Here is a 21848-nt window from a genome sequence, read left to right as displayed (position 1 = left end):
GGTGAACAGCTCCGGGTCAGAACAGAACCTGATCGGACCCCTGGTGGAAGTTACATATTGTGAACATGTCGTGGAGAATATTGTACTTTTATTTATCTGAAAGTTTATTTTTCAACATTTGGTTTTACAGATTTTTACAAACCATTTCATCAAACATGAGCTCTTCTTCTTCTTCTTCTTCTTCTTCTTCTTCTTCTTCTTCGTCTTCTTCTTCTTCTTCTTCGTCTTCTTCTTCTTCTTCTTCTTCTTCTTCTTCTTCTTCTCCTTCTTCGTCTTCTTCTTCTTCTTCTTCTTCTCCTTCTTCTTCTTCTTCTTCTTCTTCGTCTTCTTCTTCTTCTTCTCCTTCTTCTTCTTCTTCTTCTTCTTCTTCTTTCACCACTGATGTGACTTTATCTCAACAGAATGACTGAAATCAACTGATTATCTGTCCTCGCTTTCTCCTTTTACCCTCTGTCTCTATCTCTCCCCACCATTCATCTGTCTCCTCTCTCCTCCCTCCTCTCCTCCTCCCTCCTCCTCCTCTCCTCCCTCCTCTCCTCCTCCTCCTCCTCCTCTCCTCCCTCCTCCCCTCCTCCTCCTCCTCCTCCTCCTCCTCCTCCTCCTCTCCTCCTCCTCCTCCTCCTCTCCTCTCCTCCCTCCTCCTCCTCCTCCTCCTCCTCCTCCTCTCCTCCCTCCTCCTCTCCTCCTCTCCTCCTCCCTCCTCCTCCTCCTCCTCACTCCTCCTCCTCCTCCTCCTCCCTCCTCTCTCCTCCTCCCTCCTCCTCCTCTCCTCCTCTCCTCCTCCTCCTCCCTCCTCCTCCTCCTCCTCTCCTCCCTCCTCCTCCTCCTCTCCTCCTCTCCTCCCTCCTCCTCCTCCCTCCTCCTCCTCCTCCTCTCCTCTCCTCTCTCCTCCTCCCTCCTCCTCCTCTCCTCTCCTCTCCTCCTCCTCCTCCTCTCCTCCCTCCTCCCTCCTCTCCTCCTCCTCCCTCCTCTCCTCTCCTCCTCCTCCTCCTCTCCTCCCTCCTCCCTCCTCTCCTCCTCCTCCCTCCTCTCCTCTCCTCTCTCCTCCTCCCTCCTCCTCCTCTCCTCTCCTCTCCTCCTCCTCCTCCTCTCCTCCCTCCTCCCTCCTCTCCTCCTCCCTCCTCCTCTCCTCCTCTCCTCTCCTCCTCCTCCTCCTCCTCCTCTCCTCCCTCCTCCCTCCTCTCCTCCTCCCTCCTCCTCTCCTCCTCTCCTCTCCTCCTCCTCCTCCTCCTCCTCCTCCTCTCCTCCCTCCTCCTCCTCCTCCTCTCCTCCCTCCTCCTCTCCTCCTCTCCTCTCCTCCTCCTCCTCCTCCTCCTCCTCCTCCTCCTCCTCCCCCTCTCCTCCTCCTCTCAGCCTGGCGTTGCACCCTGAGCGCTCCCTGGTGGCGACCGGTCAGGTGGGGAAGGATCCCTATGTGTGTGTGTGGGACTCCTTCTGCGTCCAGACCGTCTCTCTGCTCCGTGACGGACACACACACGGCATCGCCTGCCTCGCATTCAGCGGTGACGGACAGGTGAGACACACACACACACACACACACACACACACACACACACAGAGAGACACACACACACACACACAGTGGACATGATTAATGATGCATGATGTGATTCAAGCAGCAGCTCTGTGGCTGGTGTGAGTCCAACAGATGTTTTTTGTCAGTAAAGGACTCATGCATCCACTTAAAGGTCACATAATAACAGTACACACACACACACACACACACACACACACACACAATAGACAATAGAGGAGGAGGAGGGAAGAAGTAAGATGAAGACGTGCTGGACCAACCACACAGAAACCAGTTGGTTCTGGTTGGTTTGACTTCAGCTGACTTCCTCTTTTACTGCCATTATTTTTACTACGACCACTAAAAACATAAATATGGGTCGTTGGGACGTAAATAAGTGATATTTTATTCATGTAGCACCTTCAATACCTCGGTTACAAAGAGCTTTAATAAAAAGGTTGATGAGACACAAACGTTACGCCCAAAGAAAGTTGACACAATAAACACAGAGAAGTCTTCAGCTGTGACCTGTGAGGAGCAGCGTCACTCACTGATGAACGTGATAAGCTGCTCGCACAGTCGACCTGCATGTTGCTTTTACTGACAGTTTGTGAAGCGATTTTAAACTGTGTGTTCACACAAAGACAGAAATATTCACACATCAGCTTCATAACGCTGCGTGTTGTCTCGTTCTCGTGTCATTTCACCTCCAACAGTTTGACAGAAATGAAATAAGTTTTTTTCCTCTGAGTTTCCTCACATTTACCTGTAAACCATCAGAGCGACGACATCTCTCTTACTGAACATCAAAAAGACGATCAATGATTCATGTAAAAGCTTCGAGCCTCGCTGGTGCAGTTTCATCATCACTGAAGATCCGTCTGCTACATCTTCTCTCTGACTAACAGTTTCTGCTCAGCTTCAATCTGTAACGTTGAAAACTACAAACCGAGCCAGAAACCTCGGTGTAGTCGTGGACTCAGACCTGAACATCAGCAGCCACACTGAGACAGTTACAGAGTCAGCCTTGTCCACGCAGTTACCTTCAGCAGACTCGACTTCTGTAACGCCGTCTTGACGGGACTCAGCTGATCCAGAACGCTGCTGCTCGAGTCCAAACAAGAACCAGAACAGCAGATCACATCACTCCAGTTCTCAGATCTGTACACTGACATCCTGCTGTTGGTTTATAAAACACTGGATGGTTTCTGATCTGCTGCCACGTTCTGATCCATCCAGACCTCTGAGGTCGTCAGGTTCAGGTCTGCTCCGACTATCAGCTCTTTCACATCGAGACTGAAGACCTTCCTGTTTGCTGCAGCTTTTCACTGAAGACATCTGAAGGCTTCGAACTGCACTGTGACTTTTATTCTTTGGTCTCTAAACCTTCTACTTTAGCTTACTTTCCTATTGCTCAACTTGTTTTAATGTTTTGTTTCTAGACGTCTTCCTACTTGTTTTTATGCCCCTGTAAAGCACTTTGAGTTGCCTCGTGTCTGAATTGTATAATACAAATAAACCTTGAATCGTCTCTGCTGTTTGAGCAGATCTGATGTCGTCCTCGCTGTGTGCCGTCCTTCACCACGCTGTCACCTGCAGTGTCTCGCTTGATTTATATTGTCTGTGGCTGCGTCACGTCCTCCCACTGACTCTGCTGTGATTCAGTTCATCTGCTGTGAACGACATCAAACTAACTAACTCTGAGTCACATCCAGTTTACAGTGTGACAGTTTTCAGACAGGTGGAGAGAAACCAGCCCGTCCTTCTCTTTATCCAACATGTCAGTCAACCTGTGACATGAAACACATGTCGACTCCAAGTCTCTTCATACGAACACATGGAAGTCGTCTGTATAGAGTTTGATTTATATCCTCAGCTGTTTCTCTGTCTGTGTTTTAATGCATGGACTTCCTCGTCAGTGTTGCCTGGAGCCTTTTAAATGTCTGCAGCACCAGGCCCCATTCATAATATACCTGTTTCTAGAAGAACCACATCAGAAAATTTGAAAGTTTGATGAATTCCAAATAATTTTCTCAATTTCGTAAAAAGTTGCTACTCACTCGAGGTGTTTTTGGAAACACCTTTTCAGAATAAGAGCTGACAAATGAGCCCGTCATCAGAAGAACAACCAAGCGGCCTATCACGACTCATATTTATGTTCGATAGGCAGCGACCTCTAGTGGTCGCAGTAATTATTACAGCAGCAAAGGAGGAAGCGAAGTGAAGTGGTGTAGAGAGTGACATCGTCTGCATAAGAAGGAGAAGGAGGAGATCGCTTGTGTAGATTTTGTAGATAGCCAAGATCTTCTCCTTCTGCTTCTTCTTCTTCTTCTTCTCCTCCTTCTTCTTCTTCTTGTTCTTCTTCTCCTTCTCCTTGTACTTCTTTCTTCTTCTTCTCCTCCTCCTCCTTCTTCTTCTTCTTCTCATCTTAATTATCGTCTCATTTTAATATTAATCCTGCTTCATCGTAAGTCGCTCTGTCAGCTAAATGTCAAAGCTAACCGGCTGTTCATGTTGATCCAAACCTGCCGTCCATATTCACAGACTAATACCCGCCCAGCCCGTCCTCCAGAGACCAACGTTCAGACATCTGTGGACATTAAAGGTCAAGTGACAGCAGGAGCAAAGGAGGAAGTCAGCTGCTGTTGCTGAACCAGATCTGAATGACTGTTGGGGTCATTGCTGAGGCAGACAACATTTCAAACTCAGCCTTTTTAGAATTGGCTATAAAATGCATGGAGTTCTGTTTGGCGGCGGTTCTGAGTGAATATAACTTCACTGAGACGAGGTGAAGTGACTCTGTAAATAATCCATACTGTTGTGTCGGCAGTTTTCGCTTCTGGCCGAGACTTCGGTCACGATGACTTAACAACTCCGAGTAAATCAGACTAAATCAATAAAATAACCATAAATCCATCTTAATAATAAATCAGGAGCTCCGGCTTTGATGCAGCTGATTCATAATTAAATCAGAACCACAGAGGCAGAATTTTCCTCTGGACCCAAAACACTTTGTATTAGGGACTGAGTCCGACTGAAAACTGACTGAAACTTTACAGTTTAACATCTTCAGTTACATGTTGAGGCCGTCGATCTGCTTCATGTCAGCGTCTCTCTCTCTCTCTCCGCTGCAGCGTCTGGCCTCGGTCGGCCTCGACGCCAAGAACACGGTGTGTATCTGGGAGTGGAAGAGAGGGAAGATCCTGGCCACCGCCACCGGACACTCGGACCGGGTGAGAGAGAGTGTGTGTGTGTTACATAGACTGTGTGTGTGTGTGTGTGTGTGTGTGTGTGTGTGTGTGTGTTAACATCTCTTCTTCCCTCCAGATCTTCGATATCTGCTGGGATCCGTTTCAGCAGAACCGCCTGGTGAGCTGTGGAGTCAAACACATCAAGGTAACAGAAACTCTGCAGATGTTGATTCTCGAGTTATGAACTCAGTCGCAGCCTTCAGATTTTATTTTTGTCTTATTTAGATTTGTTTTCTCTCATCAGAAGTTTTATTTCCTGCCTGGCAGTAAAGCACGAGCCGTCAGAAGGTCCTGTAGGTTTATAACCTGTTCAGAACCGGCCTCTGTTTTGGGTCTCTGCTCGAAAATGACATGCTCATAATGAACAGAGTGAATCTCTGCAGCTACGAGGTCTGTTCGAATAATCAAGGTGTCATAATAAAGACTTGAAATATTTGTTCAGATGTAGGAGTATAGACGTCACCGGGTCTGAGTGAATATCCACTTAACAGGTTAACTGGGCTTCGTCCTCGGTGCCTGTGCACCATCAGCGGGCCCACACGGGATCTGCTGCAGAATCCTGATGACAACTCTGCAGATTTTAAACGAGTAGTTTCTGCAGCTCATTAACACACATACAGCTCCAAAATTCATTCTCCAGCGTGACAATATGTGAAAAAGTACTAGATATTTATTTCAAGCTGCTTGAGATGATTTTAGGTGGTTTAAATTAGTTATGTTTGAATATTTCTGCTCAAAAACGATCTTTATTATCACTTTAGAAGTAAAGAAACACTCATTCAGTCTGGACTGTGTTTGGGTCGGACCATCAGACTTGATCAAACAGCAGCAGGAAGTCGTTCTCTAATAACAGAAAATAATCTGATGTTTCAGCCGAGAGACAACAGGAAGCACTCAGACTCCCCGTGTGTCCCTCCTCTGTCTCCGTAGTTCTGGGCTCTGTGTGGGAACGCTCTCACTCCAAAGAGAGGGATCTTTGGGAAGACCGGCGACCTGCAGACCATCCTGTGCGTCGCGGCGGCTAAAGATGACATCACGTACTCCGGGGCGCTCAACGGGGACATTTACGTGTGGAAGGGTCTCAATCTGATACGCACGGTTCAGGCCGCCCACGGGGTGAGTCTCAATCCTGCCTACTGTGTATTAACACCATGAAGAAACTCAGGAAGGTTCAGCCTCTCAGGACACGTGAAGCTTGTACAACAGTCCAAAACCAGCACATCATTGGAGCATGTGTGTGTGTGTGTGTGTGTGTGTGTGTGTGTGTGTGTGTGTGTGCAGGCGGGTATCTTCAGCATGTACTCCTGTGAGGAGGGTTTTGCGACTGGAGGCAGAGACGGCTGCGTCCGACTTTGGGACGTCGACTTCAAACCGATCACCAAGATCGACCTGCGAGAGGCCGAGCAGGGATACAAAGGTAACAAACACCAGCCGCCGTGCCGTCACGTTCAGGGTCCAACCCACGACCACCCAGCAATTATCATTACATTATTACAGCCTTCGTTTTGTTCTCAGGTACACACCTGTAAAGTTACCTGAGTCTCTGACACAGTTGTGATGCTGCTGGTTAAAATCAGCAAGACATGAAAATTGAAAACTCAATTTATGAAAGAAGAAACATTTTATTGATCTAAACATGTCACATTTTACAGATACACTGAACAGTAACCAGTATAGGCAACTTCTTTGTCCCCAGACTCCCTTAACAAATGTGTCAGTTTAGTGAGTTGTTGAGTTGGAGACACTTTATAAACTGTGTGAAACTCTGTCTCTGACTGATTCTGACTGATTTGTTCCTTCTTGTAAATTCAGCAAATGTTCGACATGAACTTCTTTCTGTCTTTGAGTAGAAACATGGAGTCTGTTTGTCTCAGTGATGGACGGGTTAGTTTCACATTAACTGAGAGCTGAACACTTTGGATCAATCAGAACAAATTTCAATACTGAGTCTGAATCCTCTCTCAGAGCCTCACGTCAGCGCCGGAGCTCGACAGCTCGACTTCAGTATTTAAGAACATAATGGAAAGTGTCCTTCAGCCGATCCTGAGCAAGAAAAAACATCTGTTGAATCTGAGATGGCTTTATTTCTTATCATGATTTCATTTATGTCGTCTAGTCAGTCTCTAAATCCATTTTATAAATGCATGTAAATAAAAGACATTGTCTTAATGGCGTCTTCGCTCTGAAACCAAACGTTCAAAAACCTGTTTTCTACCTGAACGTTTAAACGGGTCCAGACTTCTGCTGTTAATGAGGAGCTCTGTCCACCGACGGGATATTTAAAGCTCATTTTTAACTGAATAAACCGTCAGTTGAAATGTCTCCGGCTGCACTCGTCTCCTGGAGAACTGAATAAAAGAAGTGAAAAGGTCGTTTTGAATTCGAGCACTCTTTTGTCAGCTGAAGTTGTGAAGCTTCAGTTTCTTTTTGAAAAGTGAAATCTTGAATCTTTCACCTCCGTTTCCGTCTCTTTCTTCCTCTGAAGACGTTTGGAGAGTTGAGCTGTCGTCGTCTGTCACGACTCGGAGAGACGACCGACCTGATTTCCTGTCGTTCTCGTCTCTCGCGCCGTCTGAGGAGAAGTTTTTCAGTAACGAGGAGCAAAAGACAAAACTTCTGCACCTCTGCAACCACTGACCTGATTCTGAGAGGAGGAGGTGAGCGTCTGAACCTCTCCTCCTCATCGCTGCTGTTAAATGGCGTTCGGCAGCAGGAGGCGGAGATGTATTCCTGTAGGAGAAGCAGCAGGAGGGAGCCATTAAGCCCCCGGCCTCCTTTTATGTCTCCTCTCTGAAGATTTCTGAAGGGAAAGTTAGAAAAGACGAAAAGAGGTAAAAACTCTGTGTGTCTGTTCCCAGCCAGTTGGAAATGGCCTCATTTTGGAGGAGTTGGAGGTTAAAACTCCTCACAGACGGATTCAGAGGTCGTTACGAGTCCAGCAGGAAGATGTTCCTCTCAGCAGGAGACGGTCGAGATCAGGAGAGGTTTTGTTTTTCTTCTTTTTTATTGGAAAAATGTCAAATTTCCTTGGGAAGGACGCCCCAAACCAGCCCAAAGTCTTCCACAGACCCACTGAACATGTTAGCACTCTGCTGTTAGCTTCTAGCACAAAGCACCACCACGAAGCTGCTAGCACGACTGTTTTAATGGTGGTGATCCGAGTGCTAGCGGCTACTTCACAGCGGCTGCTAACGTTAGCAGCAAAAGGTGCAAAACAATAAATAAGGCTGGAGAGAGGAGGTCTGCTGGGTTTCATGTAGTAGTGGACGGTGTGTAAAGTTAGAGAATCAGTCTGCTGTCGGCTGCGATGGAGCCGTGAGGAAACATTTCCTCCAGAAGGAAACAAAGTCAAATGTAAATCAGTAAACTGACATCTCTAATTTTAAAAACACAGACTCAAACGACCACTCGACAGCCGCCGCAGAGACAGAAGAGTGTTTGAATATGGAGACGACATATTCTCAGACAGTCTCTCCGGGAGGAAGTTCACATGAAAGTGACAGAAATAGCTGAAAAACAAGCTGAGGGAGGTGATCAGAGCCTGGCTTCTGCCTCACCTCCACACAAAGAGTTCCCAGGATGCACTGCAGCGCTCAGTACCAGACCTTTTCAAGTCAGCGGCAGAGGACCGACTGTCAGGACGTCTCCTGTTGGTGCCCAACTGTTCAGAAGTCGTCAAAGTTTGTTGGTTTTATCTTGTTTGTCAGTTGTTGTTTTTGGATCCTGTGATGAAAAGTGTTGTTTATTCAAGAATTAAACTTAATTAATTCATTTCAAATGAATATTCTGTCTCCGGCAAACGATCATCTAACTAACGAGGACAGCCCGTGTGCCCGCCCTGTGGCCTGCAACAGCCAACGAGTGACTTCATAGACCACTCCTGGTTCAAACCCCTCCCTCATGAGCCAATCACAAGCCAGCCAACAGATGAGTGACACATCATGTAGCCAATGACATTTAAAATCTACGAATATGTAATTTAAACAGGTTTTAAAGCCCTAAACATGGAAATTATGCAAGTTTATGTCATTTAAGTGATTTTTCACCTCAGTTCTTGTTTGTGACTGTTTCATTTGCTCAACGTTAGACAAAATAATGAATTAAAGAACTATAAAGAGTATTTTGACGTCACAAAATGGCATTTTTAAGTGTTCATTTCCAGTGATATTGTTCAAATTTGACCGTGAAAGACGATATGATTGCAGTTACAGGTCAGCTGCATCTGAATGTGCCTTTACTTCGGGCTGTTAACTCAGAGTTATATCTAAACACTTTAGTTCAACGTCTCGTCCACCGTCGTTGTAAATGTGTGAACAGGACGATCACATCGACACACGACTGTCGTTTCCTCATCAGACCGCCGAGTGCCTGCAGACAGATGTTCACTGTGTCACACAGGAGGTGTTTCTCCTCTCGGTACCGTCCAGCGGCAGCGTCACACTCCTGTTCCCGCAGCATCCACAGTGTAATCATCAGAGCCGTTCAGCGGCGCGGCGCTGCCAATTAGAGCGTCTGCTGTGGCTGACGGCAGGAATCAGCGTGTGATGTTTCCTGTGACTCTGTTAGAAACTGGTCTCTGGGGATCAGCTGACACCAGAGGAGCTCGTGAGGCGAAGTGGAAACAACAGGGAGAGTTTCTGCAGCGAGAGTCGGAGGAAGGATTTCTGAAGCTTCAGCTCAACACGTCTAAACCGTCCAGAGGACAGAAGTGTGATTTAAAGATCACGTGTTGGTTTCATGTTGATGTTTTCTGACTTTGTTTTTAGGAAAAAGTCCGAACTGTGGAAACAGAAACTCTCTTCTGTGATTAAAGACCTTAAAGACCTGTGGATGGACGTGACTGGAGACATGATGACTCCATATTTTTTGACTTTTGGTAGAAGATCAGAGGACCTCCTCCACATCTGGTCCACAGTTCTCATTGTGCAAAAATACAAGAGTTTTTCTGAAGATGAAATATGAAGATAAATAAAGTGGATTCTCTCCAAACTTCTGTTTTTCATTATAAAGTCTCTCTTTGTGACAAACAGAGAGAATCTCTGACTCAGATGTTCCTGTTGGACTCGATGGTCTCCGGCGGCTGAAGCTTCGTCCTGACCTGAAGCTGATCTCGGTGATGAACCACAGAGAAGGTTGCTGCTCGTTAAGAGAAAGTTAATGAGGAAACTCCTCATCAATAATCATCGATCGACTCCATTTCTCTGCTTTTCCCTGTTTTGTCTCGACTCTCACGTTTCCAGATTCGATCTCAACGATCCAACCTGAACCTTCCTCCTCGTGATCCGTCTTCAGCCTCAGTCTTCAGTCTTCCTTCCTCCTCTTCTTCTCTTATTTCTTTTATCTCGCAGCCGGTTTATTTCTGTCGTCTCTCCAGATATTTTTACATTTCTTTTACAGCTGATCTAATCCTCTTCCTCCTCCTCTTCCTCCTCCTCTTCCTCCTCCAGGTCTGTCTATTCGCAGCGTCTGCTGGCGAGCCGACCGGATCCTGGCGGGGACGCAGGACAGCGAGATCTTTGAGGTGAGAGAGGAGACACACGGCGGAAACGGAAACGCAGAGACGACTTTCAAACAGTTTCAATTCAGGCGGCTGAACGCTGGCTCCTCATTGGTCCACACATTGTTTCCCTCACTGTAACAAGAGTGTTGTTTCACTGTTAAACTCACATGAAAACACCTCTGACACTGTGAGACGTCGACTCTCAGCTGGCGTCTGAAGGCTCTGCTCTGTCTCCAGGTGATGGTGAGGGATCGGGACAAGCCGCTGCTCATCATGCAGGGACACAGCGAGGGCGAGCTCTGGGCGCTCGACGTTCACCCCAAAAAACCTCTGGCTGTCACCGGCAGCGACGACCGCTCCGTCAGGTCAGTGCAGGAACAGACCGAGCTGCTGCTCGTCTGCAGCATCTGAGACGAGTCACGCGTCCTGTAATGATGCGACCACAGTCAGCTGAGCTCAGGTGGTCACAGCAGCGCTGAAGCAAAGAAGATGCTGACGCGGCGCTGCTGATGACGCTCCTTCATTTTCTGTCTGACATTTTATTTCAAATAATCGACCCAATAATTTCTTACATCAGCTTTCTGTTCCAGTCTGGAACAGAAAGTTTGAGCAGTTTGAGCTCCGTATGTTAAACTGATTTAACTGAACTCCACCCTGAAACAGGACGTCTGTCTTGTGGGTCGCGGTTCTGTTCCGCCCACAGCGGCTCATTAAAGTCCAAAACAGAAACATTATAAAAACTCATCACGTGTGTTTTTAGTTTCCTCTTCAGACGTTTAACGAAGCTGCTGAAAGCTCAGATCATCGTCCATTAATAAGCTCATGATGAGACACAGAGGCATCGAGGCCGTTTACCTGCAGCAGGTGACTGTGACTCAGGAGTCACCTCGAGCAGACGTCAGGCTACTTTTACCACCAGAAAGGTTTCTGAACTGAGAATTATAATATTTACAATATTAACGAGGTTATAACTCACTCCATGAGTGAATAAACCAGCTGCTCTCAGAGGAAAATAAGCCCCCAGAACACTGTTTGAAGCTAGAGAGGTGGCAGGGTCCGCCACATATAAACAAAGTATAAACAAAATGTTAAAAATAAATATAAATAAATATAAATGTTTCTCCGCCATCAGCTCGACATAGTTTCTGCAGCAGCTCCTCTCCTCGGCTGAAACAGAGCGTCTCAGACGGAGGACGAGAACACTGATGTGAAGCTTGTAAACCTGTTGTCATAGTAACCCAAAATAATATTAGGACCCTGGAAATGATCAGAACATCTCCTGTAGAAGATCAATACGTTACGTATCTGTGACTCTGTCTGACGTCAGGTTGTGGAGTCTGGTGGATCACGCCCTCATCGCTCGCTGCAACATGGAGGAGGCGGTGCGGAGCGTGGCGTTCAGCGTGGACGGATACCAGCTGGCTCTGGGCATGAAGGACGGGTCCTTCACTGTGCTGAGAGTCAGGTAACACACACACACACACACACACACACACACACACACACACACACAGGACAAACACTTGTGTTGTGACGCGACATGAACAGGATGTTTTTCTGCGTCCGTCTCAGAGACATGACGGAGGTCGTCCACATCAAAGACAGGAAGGAGGTGATCCACGAGATGAAGTTCTCTCCGGACGGAGCGTACCTCGCCGTCGGCTCCAACGACGGGCTGGTGGACGTCTACGCTGTCGCCCAGAGATACAAGAAGGTAGAGCGGAGAACAGGTTCAAACTATGAAGTCAGAAAACAGACAAAAATACATCAGACACTGACGCCGATGTGGAAAAACTCCTTTTCCAACATTCATGAGTAGATGTTTTATTTCCCCCCGGAGGAAATTCACATGTCACAGCAAATAAAGTCAAAATAACAAAGATGTTTTTCACTGTGCCAGAAATGTGAAACGTAAATAAAGTCAGATAAACTTTATAGAAACTGCTTCTCATAGTCTGACTGCTTGTTTCCACCTCCGTCCGTCCGTCTGCAGGTAGGAGAGTGCTGTAAGTCCAGCAGCTTCATCACACACCTGGACTGGACTCTGGACAGCAAGATCCTGCAGACCAACGACGGAGCAGGAGAACGCCTCTTCTACCGAATGCCCAGTGAGTCTCTGCACCGTCAGCCTGAAGGTCCTCGAGTTTAAAATCAGTTCACCCGGAAATATAAACCCAGTCATCATCTGCTCCCTCCACGCTGATATAAAGTCAGGTGAAGTCTGGTCCACAAAACGTTTCTGGAGCTTCACAGTGAAGAAGACGCTCCTCACATGTGCAGAACTTGCCTTAGAAACATCATGTTTTTAAGTTTTCTTCAGTATCACAGTGATCCAGTGATAGTTGTCTGAACATCCACAGAGTCACTGCAAACAGGAAGTGTGCAGAGCTACTTCGGCAAAGTTTTTTGGAGTATGGTTTTATTTTTTTGGTTGTTTTTTCCGTCCTCCGTTACTTCAGTCAACGCCGTCTCACTGTGAAGCTCCAGAAATGTTCTGTGGACTATTGGTCAAAATATTTTGAGACAGCGATTGTTTTTTGTGAGGGTGAGGACAGGAAAATCATGTTTCAAGATAAAGTTGTTGTTTTTAAAAGATACATTTTAATATTATGAGGTTGTCATGGTAACAGTCTCCCGTGAGAACAGCCTGTGCGTCAGAAGATAATGACGAATGAGTGGAAACGAACTCGACGGTCCGCACAAGGAACGAGTTTCTTCAGCCTGTGCTGCTTCAACAGAGAGATTTTATCACATAGACATTATTTAACAGGATGTCCAAGAAAATGTCCCCTCTTAGATCTCACGTCCCGTGTTGGTGGGTGTGTAATAGACACACACACACACACACACACACACAGTGTCAGACTCATGCATGTATTCATAAACTGAATATCCTTGTATTTTTCCAGTGCAGCTGTCAGAGGACGGAGGACACAGTGAGAGGACAGGGACGTATTTTCAGACGGATTGATGGATTTAAAAGTTACAGTCCTGGTTGATCGGTGTGGTTACCATGGTAACAGCAAGTGCAGTTACATACTTGTCTAATCTGGAGGCAGTAAAAACTCTCCGAGCAGCGACTTCGTCTTGGTTGTTTTAATAAAGAAGTCAGTCAGCACTCGTCCTTCGTCTGATTCCACTGTGACAGCAGGTGATGATGAGGAGGAGCCGGAGGTGTCGCCTGCTGCTCTTCATCATCATCTCTGTGGCTGCTGTCGGCTCATAAAACCTGTCCAGTGAGAAGAAATGACCGGAGTGACCGTTGTCTTGTTTTGTAGAAGCGTTTTTCATGAACCGTCTGTTTGTTTTCAGCCGAAGCAGCAGGAAATGTTTTGTTCGCTCCATCAGTAAGTTGGAGCGTGAACAACGAACAGTGAGGGTCTGAGCTGCTGCATTAATGTGAGTCCGTCGTCCATGTGACGTCGGCCTGAGTCCGGCTCAGGTACGGTGACTCTGCCACGGAGAACAGCCACGTTTCCAAATGTGTCGCAAATTGTAACTGAGGAAACAGAAAAAAAATGAGCTGACAATAAATATAAATCATCAAGATTTTAACTTTGAGGACAGAAAGAACGAAGGATCATACCACACACACACACACACACACACACACACACACACACACACTCAGCGCTGTGTGTGTGTGTGTGTGTGTGTGTGTGTGTGTGTGTGCTGATGTAACACTTCATTGTCCACCAAGAGAAACCAGCTCTGCAAGAAGATCAGAATCTGCCGCGTCGACACATTTCCCTCCTCGTTTCTGTTAAAGCTGATTAATGTTGATAAAAATGTGCGAGTCCTGTGTTTGTTATCGTCTTCAGGGAGACAAACTGCTGCACGCTGACACAGATCGTCAGCTCCAGAATGAGCAGCTCTGTTTCTCCCTCCTGCAGTGGGGAAGCCGCTGGTCAGTAAGGAGGAGGTGAAGGGTCAGTGCTGGGCGTCCTGGAGCGGCGTCCTGGGCTCAGAGGTCAGCGGCATCTGGCCGAAATACTCAAATCTAACCGAGATCAACGCCGTGGATGCAAATCACGCCGCCGCCGTGCTCGTTACCGGAGACGACCTCGGCCTCGTTAAGCTCTACCGCTTCCCCTGTCTGAGGAAAGGTCTCTACCCTTCTTCTTCTTCTGCTGCTGTGTTTTCTACTTTCCTCCCTCTGCTTCCTCTTTAAACGCTTCGTCTGTTCTCTCCAAGGAGCCAAATTCAAGAAGTACATCGGTCACTCAGCCCACGTGACCAACGTCCGCTGGTCACATGACCTGCAGTGGGTGCTGACCACCGGCGGGGCCGACCACGCCCTCTTCCAGTGGAGGTTTCTACCAGAGTCGGTCATGAACGGAGGACTGGACATCAACGTACCAGGTGGGGAAGCAGCTGTAGTGGACATGTTGATGCTCACCTTCGTTTTTATTCTCCACCTTCACCTAATCATCCAATCAGACGAGTTTTAAAGGCCTGTCTGTCCGTGTGTCTCCTCTGCAGACAGCCACGGGGACTCCAACAGCGAGGAGTCGGACAGCGACGTGTCCGACGTCCCGGAGCTCGACTCCGACATCGAGCAGGAAACACAGATCAACTACGACAGACAGGTACGACCCCGGGTCAGCCGGGACCGTCTGGGTCGTCTCCACGGCGCCGAGCCCTCGGCTGCTCCTCGCCGGCTTCACGGAGCAGCTCTGGACACGTGAATGTTTCTGTGCTGCTGTGTTGTGTTTCAACAGCAGCTCATCGCTCGTATTTCCCATCAGCCAGAGCGCAGCAGAGATCAATGTGGTAACCATGGCGATCCCAAAAAACACGCCTTATCTCCAACGCCAGACGCCGCCTGGCAGATGTTCCCGTAGCTGCTGCCGCCAGTGTCGCAACCATGTGCTGTTTGTAGATAGAGCTGTGTGTGTGTGTGTGTGTGTGTGTGTGTGTGTGTGTGTGTGTGTGTGTGTGTGTTTAGATTTGTCAGAAGCTCCAAAGTTTAATTGGAAAGAGCAGAAAAACATGAATTATTATTATTATTATTATTGTATTCTCTTATCTCTCCTTCCTTGCTTCCTGCTTCCTTCCCCTCCTCTCTTACTATCCTTCCTCCCTCCGTCCTCCTCCTCCTCTTCTGTTTCCTTTCATTCACATCATCTTCTAACATTGTTGTTTTCCCGTCTATGGTTCTGGTTCCTCCACTTTGGTCCAGACTCAAATGATAATAGCAAAGTTATTCACGGTCCCCAGAGGATGAGTCGTACTGAAATTGGCGTTCTGCCTGATAACATGGAGACGCCCGATGGATTCACTCACCGTGACATTCGGAAATGATATTCATGGTTCTCAGAAGATGAAGCCTGAAGACTTCAGTTGACTTTATTGAAATATCTTAAAATCTACCAGATGATCGTGATTAAGGTCAGGTCAGGTTTTATCCCAAACTTGGGTTTATGACCCAAAATCTCCAATGACATGAGATTTACCTCAGCCTCTGTGTTGTGATGAAGATGGTGAACAAAAGACCTGCAGGGCGAGAGTCGGTGTTAGTGTCCAGCCGACACAGTCGTCATTATCACAACCCCACGGCCACGTTGTGCAAGTAGTGAGAGTGTAAATCAAACAGTTTCATTAGATACAAAACGTATTGATTCTCTGATGCGATATTTGCCAATATCAAGAAGTCTGCCACGATATGATTCGGTTCAGCTCAGGAGCCTGTGATCGATATGAAACGACATCATCTGCCCATTAAACACAATCAGTTACAGAAGAAGCTGCCACCATTTTGTTTTCTGTCTCTGGCCATTAAACAAACAACACATATATAATTGTAACACAATCAGTGGTTACATGCAGTAAAACTGACGTTAGACTGACTAAGAGCCATAAAACATGGATTAACAACAGGACAACTAACAAGAGTATAAAGTTTTTTTGCTAGTCACCATTATTAGCTTAAGCCTTAGCATTTTACATTGCATAAATTAGCATAGCAGCTAGCAGACTTTTACTCTACTCATAGTTTAACAAATCACATAAACTATTTGAACTTCTCGCTGCTGGTTTACGTCACTGCGTCTCCCGACAGACATCACAGTTTAATTTACAGCTTGCTTTGTTTTAACATGACGTGTTCAGGTGCTTTAATATCTCGAGGCAGCAGAAAGTGAGCAACAAATACCTCGTCTGAAGTCAAAGACCTTCCTGCTTTTTAAAGGCTGAGTGATTCAGACAGTAAGATTCACCTTCGCAGGAAAGGTCTCAACATGTGAACAGCTTCAACGATTCAGAGGCTGCTTTGTTTCCATGTGTGCAGTAAAGTCACCACATTAAATAAAGTGGACATTTAAGCAGCAAAACTAAAAGCTGCAGTTATAAACGTGACCGGACCGAAGAAACAGGATTAAACTTTTATCTTCTGAAGTACAGAACTCAGACGGCTCTGATGGAGCTCAGGATTTATGGGCTTTACTTCGAACAGTTGCGTGTTGCGCTTCACTTCGCTCCCAGATTATCTGCTGTTTAAGTAGTAAAGGGGAGATGGAGACTTTAGACCACGCACTATAGATTGTTTAAACAGGGCCTTTTTAGCTCTTAAAGATGTAAATGTGTGTTTTTATGTTATATTTTACAACTGAACAGGAAAGTAGGTGTTAAAAGAGAAGCTGTGTTGAATTAGATGTCTGCAGCCGTCACACTCACTCTGCAGTGAGAAGAAATATGAATTATGTTTTGATAAATCTCTTCTGAGATAATTATACAGCGAGGAGAAACAGGACGTGTTGTGGAGTCTAGTTTGCTGTCGCACTGAAGCGTCTGTAACTCGCAGCGCTGATCCACCGTGACGCTCCACAAACATGCAGCTCTGTCGACGGGAAGCAGCGTGAAGTGAAAGTGGAGCGCTGCCAGTCCCAAACCTCCTGAGAGCAAAGACTCCCTGTGAAGGTCTCAGACGGCTCGAACACGCCAACTCACCCTCAACAGAGTCATTTGCATGAAAAATGAGCAGGCGTATATTCGCTGCCGAGAGCGAAAACATTGCAGTGTTCAGCTTCATCCTCCACCCAGTTAACAGAGCAGAGAGACGTGTGGACAGGAGACGTCACGTCGTTGTGTCGAGATAATGTATCGATGATGTGTCGTCCTGTTTATTCATCATTTCATATTCTGGATGTCGACACGAACGCCTCACCGCAACGTGCGTCAAACATCCTGAGACTCACAAAATATATAAAACTTCACAACTCTGACTTCAGTCCAACAAAAAGTACCTGATCACACTTTTTGTACCAAATATGTTGTTATAACTTGAAAATGTGGCTCGATGTCCCTTCAGTTTTTTCTCAGCCGTTGTCTTTTCGGCTGCTGATCGATCGAGAAGCTGTGAAATGAAATGACTCGTCAGATTTTTGAGTGTGACGTCAGAGGAGAAAGATAAATATTTGAGAGAATATGATGAGTTTTATTTGGAACAAACTTTTCTGTAAAATAAAAAGTTTCACAGATTCCTCATCTGATTTTACATTAGACGTTTAACTTTACAATCTATTTTTGTAATTTTATTAATATTTTTGGGGAATAAAAAGGAAAAATAACAGACGTATGAGAGTTTAAAGACCACAGGAAGTTCCTAAAAGGTGTTGGAGTCGGTAACGTTCGCTGTAAAGAAACAACTTCCTCTTCCTCGTCTGTAATTTCTCACTTATTATATTCTGCTGCTGTTTGTCTAATTTGCAGCACGCTCACCACAAAGTTTACTCTTTTATAATTTTGTCATTAGTTTTTCATTTTCCTTCTCTTTCTTATGTATTTGAGGGATAATTAGACTCAAAGGTTTGGGGAGTAATGTTCTGAGGGATGTAAACATGTTGGCAGCTGCGTCTTTAAGCCTTTATGTGTTCACAGTTTGGCAGCTTGGCTCCATTATCAGTGAGCTGACTGAGCTGTTAGCAGCTCCTGTCTGCAGTGAACCTGTGGACACAGACAAATATCACTGGATCACTTTATACTGAAGAAAACTTGATGTTTCTCAGGCAAGTTCTGCACATGTGAGGAGAATCTTGTTTCTGTGATCTCTATGCAGATTTATGCACATTTATTCATTAGAGACATCAGGATGATAATATCCTGAGGAAGTGTAAATCACACTGAATCTAAATATATGCATCATGTCTGTGTGTTCAGGTTTGATGCTGTCAGACGCTAATTGTTTGTTATAATCACCTCCACAGTCACAGTCTCTGCTGCAGCTCTCACCTGTGATCTCGTTGATAACCAGGTGATCTTGGTTCGTCTTCTCCTCACGTCTTCTCGCTCGTTCACAAAAAACTGAATAACCTCGGATGCAGTTTTTTAAATGTTACTGACCCGAACATCTCTGCTCTGATAACCTTATTTTTTTTTATCTCCGCGACACAAAGTCTACACTCAGCACGATAAAGCTCCCAACTGACCCGACTTTTTGTGACCATCTTCCAGCCAAAGAGTCAGAACCAGAACCTGTGGAGCAAAATGCAGAAAGCTGCAGAAATGAATATGTTGCTTCACACTGCTGAAGTTTATCTGGACGCCTTTCATCTGCTGCAATGTGCAAGAAAAGAGCTTATTGTCGTTTTCCAAATTTCTCACAACGTCAAGGTTTGATGAAGGCCTTCATGTTTGCTATTGTGCGTCTTTTAGAAATGAATGAGTGCTGGGAGCTTTTATTTTGCAGCTGAGGAGAAACATCCTGTGTCCGTGTGTTTGTGCAGGTGTATAAGGAGGACCTGCCTCAGCTGCGACAGCAGAGCAGAGAGAAGAAACAGCAGGTCGGATCTCTGAAGAGGCAGCGAGGACCGGACCAGGGCCTCCGGCTGCAGTTTGTGCACGGGTACGATTCAGTTGGTCGACTTGTGTGTTTGAATTTGAGTCTCAACGTTTCAGACGTCAGACGACAAAGAGAAGAAGAAGAGAAAGAGCGTTTCATGTTTATAAAACTAAGAAAGGCCAAAAGAAATGAGTCAGATGTGTTCGGTGCAGTAGATCTTACATTTCAGCAGTGGATGGCTGTGACAGTGAATGTGTGTGTGTGTGTGTGTGTGTGTGTGTGTGTGTGTGTGTGTGTGTGTGTGTGTGCAGGTACCGTGGTTACGACTGCAGGAACAACCTGTTCTACACTCAGGGCGGGGAGGTGTTGTACCACGTGGCGGCGGTGGGCGTGGTCTACAACCGACAGCTGCACAGCCAGCGCTTCTACCTCGGCCACGACGACGACATCCTGAGCCTCAGCATCCACCCGCTGAAGGACTACGCTGCCACGGGACAGGTGCACACACACACACACACACACACACACACACACACACACACACACACACACACACACGATGATCCCACTGCCTTAGATTACAGAAACAGTTTCCAGTTTGTGTTTTTCCACTGGTTATATTAGCTGAAGTGTCAGAGTCTCATAGGATCTGTAAGCATCTGTAACCTGTTCACCTGAACTGGTTTGTTTGGACCCTCTGCTGTGTGTGTGTGTGTGTGTGTGTGTGTGTGTGTGTGTGTGTGTGTGTGTGTGTGTGTGTGTGTGTGTGTGTGTGCAGGTGGGCAGGGACCCGGCCATCCATGTGTGGGACATCCAGACTCTGAAGTGTCTGTCTTTGCTCAAAGGTTTCCACCAGAGAGGAGTGTGTGCTCTGGACTTCTCAGGTAGCCTGTGATTGTACATCTGTCTGAACGAGGTTTGAGTCCAGACTGACTCCAGTCCCACGTTCACGTCCCCATCAGGATGAATTATAACACTCTGATGATCCTCTAACTTTATTTTGGCCGTCATTGATTCGTCCAGTAAAGAGAACGAGTCACACTCAGTGAAGTGTGAGGAAGAAGTCAGTCACAGGCGGTGCAGTTACCCATCTCTGATAAAACTGATGATTTTCTGAGGAGTCCCCGAACCAACCGAGTCACCAGGCAAAACCACAGATATGTTGAAACTTTACATTTCTGCAGGTTAAAGTTTCAGAGTAATGTTGTGACAGTGTGTGTTCATGTTCTGGTTGGATGAAGGCGCAGACCCGACAGATGTGTCGCCACAGTCACGGCTGGAAAATGTCCAGATGTCACGTTAAAAACATCCAGTTAGACTAAAGTTAGTTATCGCAGGTTTATGTACAATAAGTAAAACACTTTGCTGCTTCCTTAAACCAGGTTGTGTTTAGTTTGTGTGTCGTACAGTTTGAAACTGTACTCGTTAGTTTATAAGTAGCTTGAGTTGATACGACGCACACGCTCTTCATCAGAACAGAGAACGGTTCTGATCACAGCTCTGGTCCGTTCGTCTCATCAGTACCACAGACTAAACTCCACCTGCTCCTCCAGCTGGAGCTCCTCCCTCTCTGGGCTGTGATTGGCTGATCTGTGAATTGTTAACGACCCTCCTGTCGTGTTTTTGTCTCCGTGTCCTGACGCAGCTGATGGGAAGAGTCTGGTGTCGGTGGGAGTCGATGACGGACACTCGATTGTCGTCTGGGACTGGAAGAGAGGAGAGAAGCTCGCCACCGCCAGGTACCACGAATACTCCAACTACTGCTGGAGATGAAGCTTAGCTGCTTTATACTTTAACATCCAGATGGAAGAGAAGACAACAGCTTCTGCTTGATCCTTTAAGATCTGTCTGTTCTTATACCTGTGTGTGTTTCTTCAGGGGTCACAAGGAGAAGATCTTCGTGGTGAAGTGTAACCCTCTGCTGATGGACAAGCTGGTCACTGTGGGAATCAAACACATCCAGTTCTGGCAGCATGCAGGTAAAACTTCACAACTCTGACTTCAGTCCAACAAAGATTCACATAGTTAGAAAACTGTTTCCACCACAGGAAGTTCCTGAAAAGAGTTGGAGTCAGTAACGTTCGCTTCAGTAACTTCCTGTTTGTCTCACTTCCAGCACGCTCACCGTAAAGTTGACTCTCTTGTCCTTCGCTGACCTTTTGCTGCTGCAACAGCCGGCGTCCCAAAAGAGACAATTAAACCTTTAAGTGAGCCTAATGTGGACTTCCTTTTATGACCTTTAGGCCAGAAGAAGTTTCGGAGGCCGCAGTTTACATCAAACTCTGCTTTCCTTCTCAGTCACAACTCAGTCGAGTCTGAACACACAGACGTGATTCAGAGTCTCTAATGTTGCAAGTAAACGTCCTTAAATCACTTAGAAATGATTGAAAATAGACGCCCCTTATAACTGCAGAACCTGCCTTAGAAACATCCTGTTTTTAAGTTTTCTTCAGTATCACAGTAATCCGGTGACAGCTGTCTGTACATGAGCACACTGCTAACAGGAAGAGCTAGCAGCTAATTCGGCAAAGTTTTCATTGAGCCAGTTTGAAATAATGTCAAAGAAAAATAGGCTGAAAAATGTGAATGAAGCTGAAGCCTGCAGCAAACTGATCAAGGTAATCAATACAGTTCTGTCTGATCGAGTACTTCTCCGTCTGTCCTCCAGGTGGCGGTCTGACCTTCAGGCGTGGTGTGTTCAGGAGCGTCGGCCGACCGGAGACGATGATGTCGGTGTGTTACGGCCGCAGCGAGGGGCTGGTGTTCTCCGGCGCCGCCACCGGAGACGTTTACATCTGGAAGGAA

The 21848-nt window shown here is 46.4% G+C and overlaps 1 protein-coding gene across 3 annotated transcripts in view; it reads left to right on the top strand.

Annotated features, from left to right (window-relative positions):
* The window catches only part of LOC311270736 (echinoderm microtubule-associated protein-like 6), a 63826-nt gene that overhangs the window by 19640 nt on the left and 22338 nt on the right, over positions 1-21848 (top strand). For all 3 annotated transcript variants that reach the window (XM_084375865.1, XM_084375864.1, XM_084375866.1), the window contains exons 2-20: positions 1354-1513; positions 4648-4746; positions 4841-4909; positions 5695-5880; positions 6046-6181; positions 10212-10285; positions 10502-10629; positions 11592-11729; positions 11837-11978; positions 12258-12372; positions 14158-14370; positions 14459-14626; positions 14747-14853; positions 18988-19106; positions 19355-19541; positions 19822-19927; positions 20689-20782; positions 20922-21022; positions 21712-21848. The exon at positions 21712-21848 is cut by the window's right edge and continues 66 nt beyond it. In XM_084375865.1, coding sequence (XP_084231991.1) covers positions 1354-1513; positions 4648-4746; positions 4841-4909; positions 5695-5880; positions 6046-6181; positions 10212-10285; positions 10502-10629; positions 11592-11729; positions 11837-11978; positions 12258-12372; positions 14158-14370; positions 14459-14626; positions 14747-14853; positions 18988-19106; positions 19355-19541; positions 19822-19927; positions 20689-20782; positions 20922-21022; positions 21712-21848 — 2479 coding nt within the window. The remainder of the gene's footprint in view (positions 1-1353; positions 1514-4647; positions 4747-4840; positions 4910-5694; positions 5881-6045; positions 6182-10211; positions 10286-10501; positions 10630-11591; positions 11730-11836; positions 11979-12257; positions 12373-14157; positions 14371-14458; positions 14627-14746; positions 14854-18987; positions 19107-19354; positions 19542-19821; positions 19928-20688; positions 20783-20921; positions 21023-21711) is intronic.

The sequence above is a fragment of the Pagrus pagrus genome (genome assembly GCF_965226575.1).
Source record: "Pagrus pagrus genome assembly, chromosome: 15".
NCBI classification, from domain to species: Eukaryota; Metazoa; Chordata; class Actinopteri; order Spariformes; family Sparidae; genus Pagrus; species Pagrus pagrus.
This window is presented reverse-complemented; position numbering and strand designations above follow the sequence as displayed.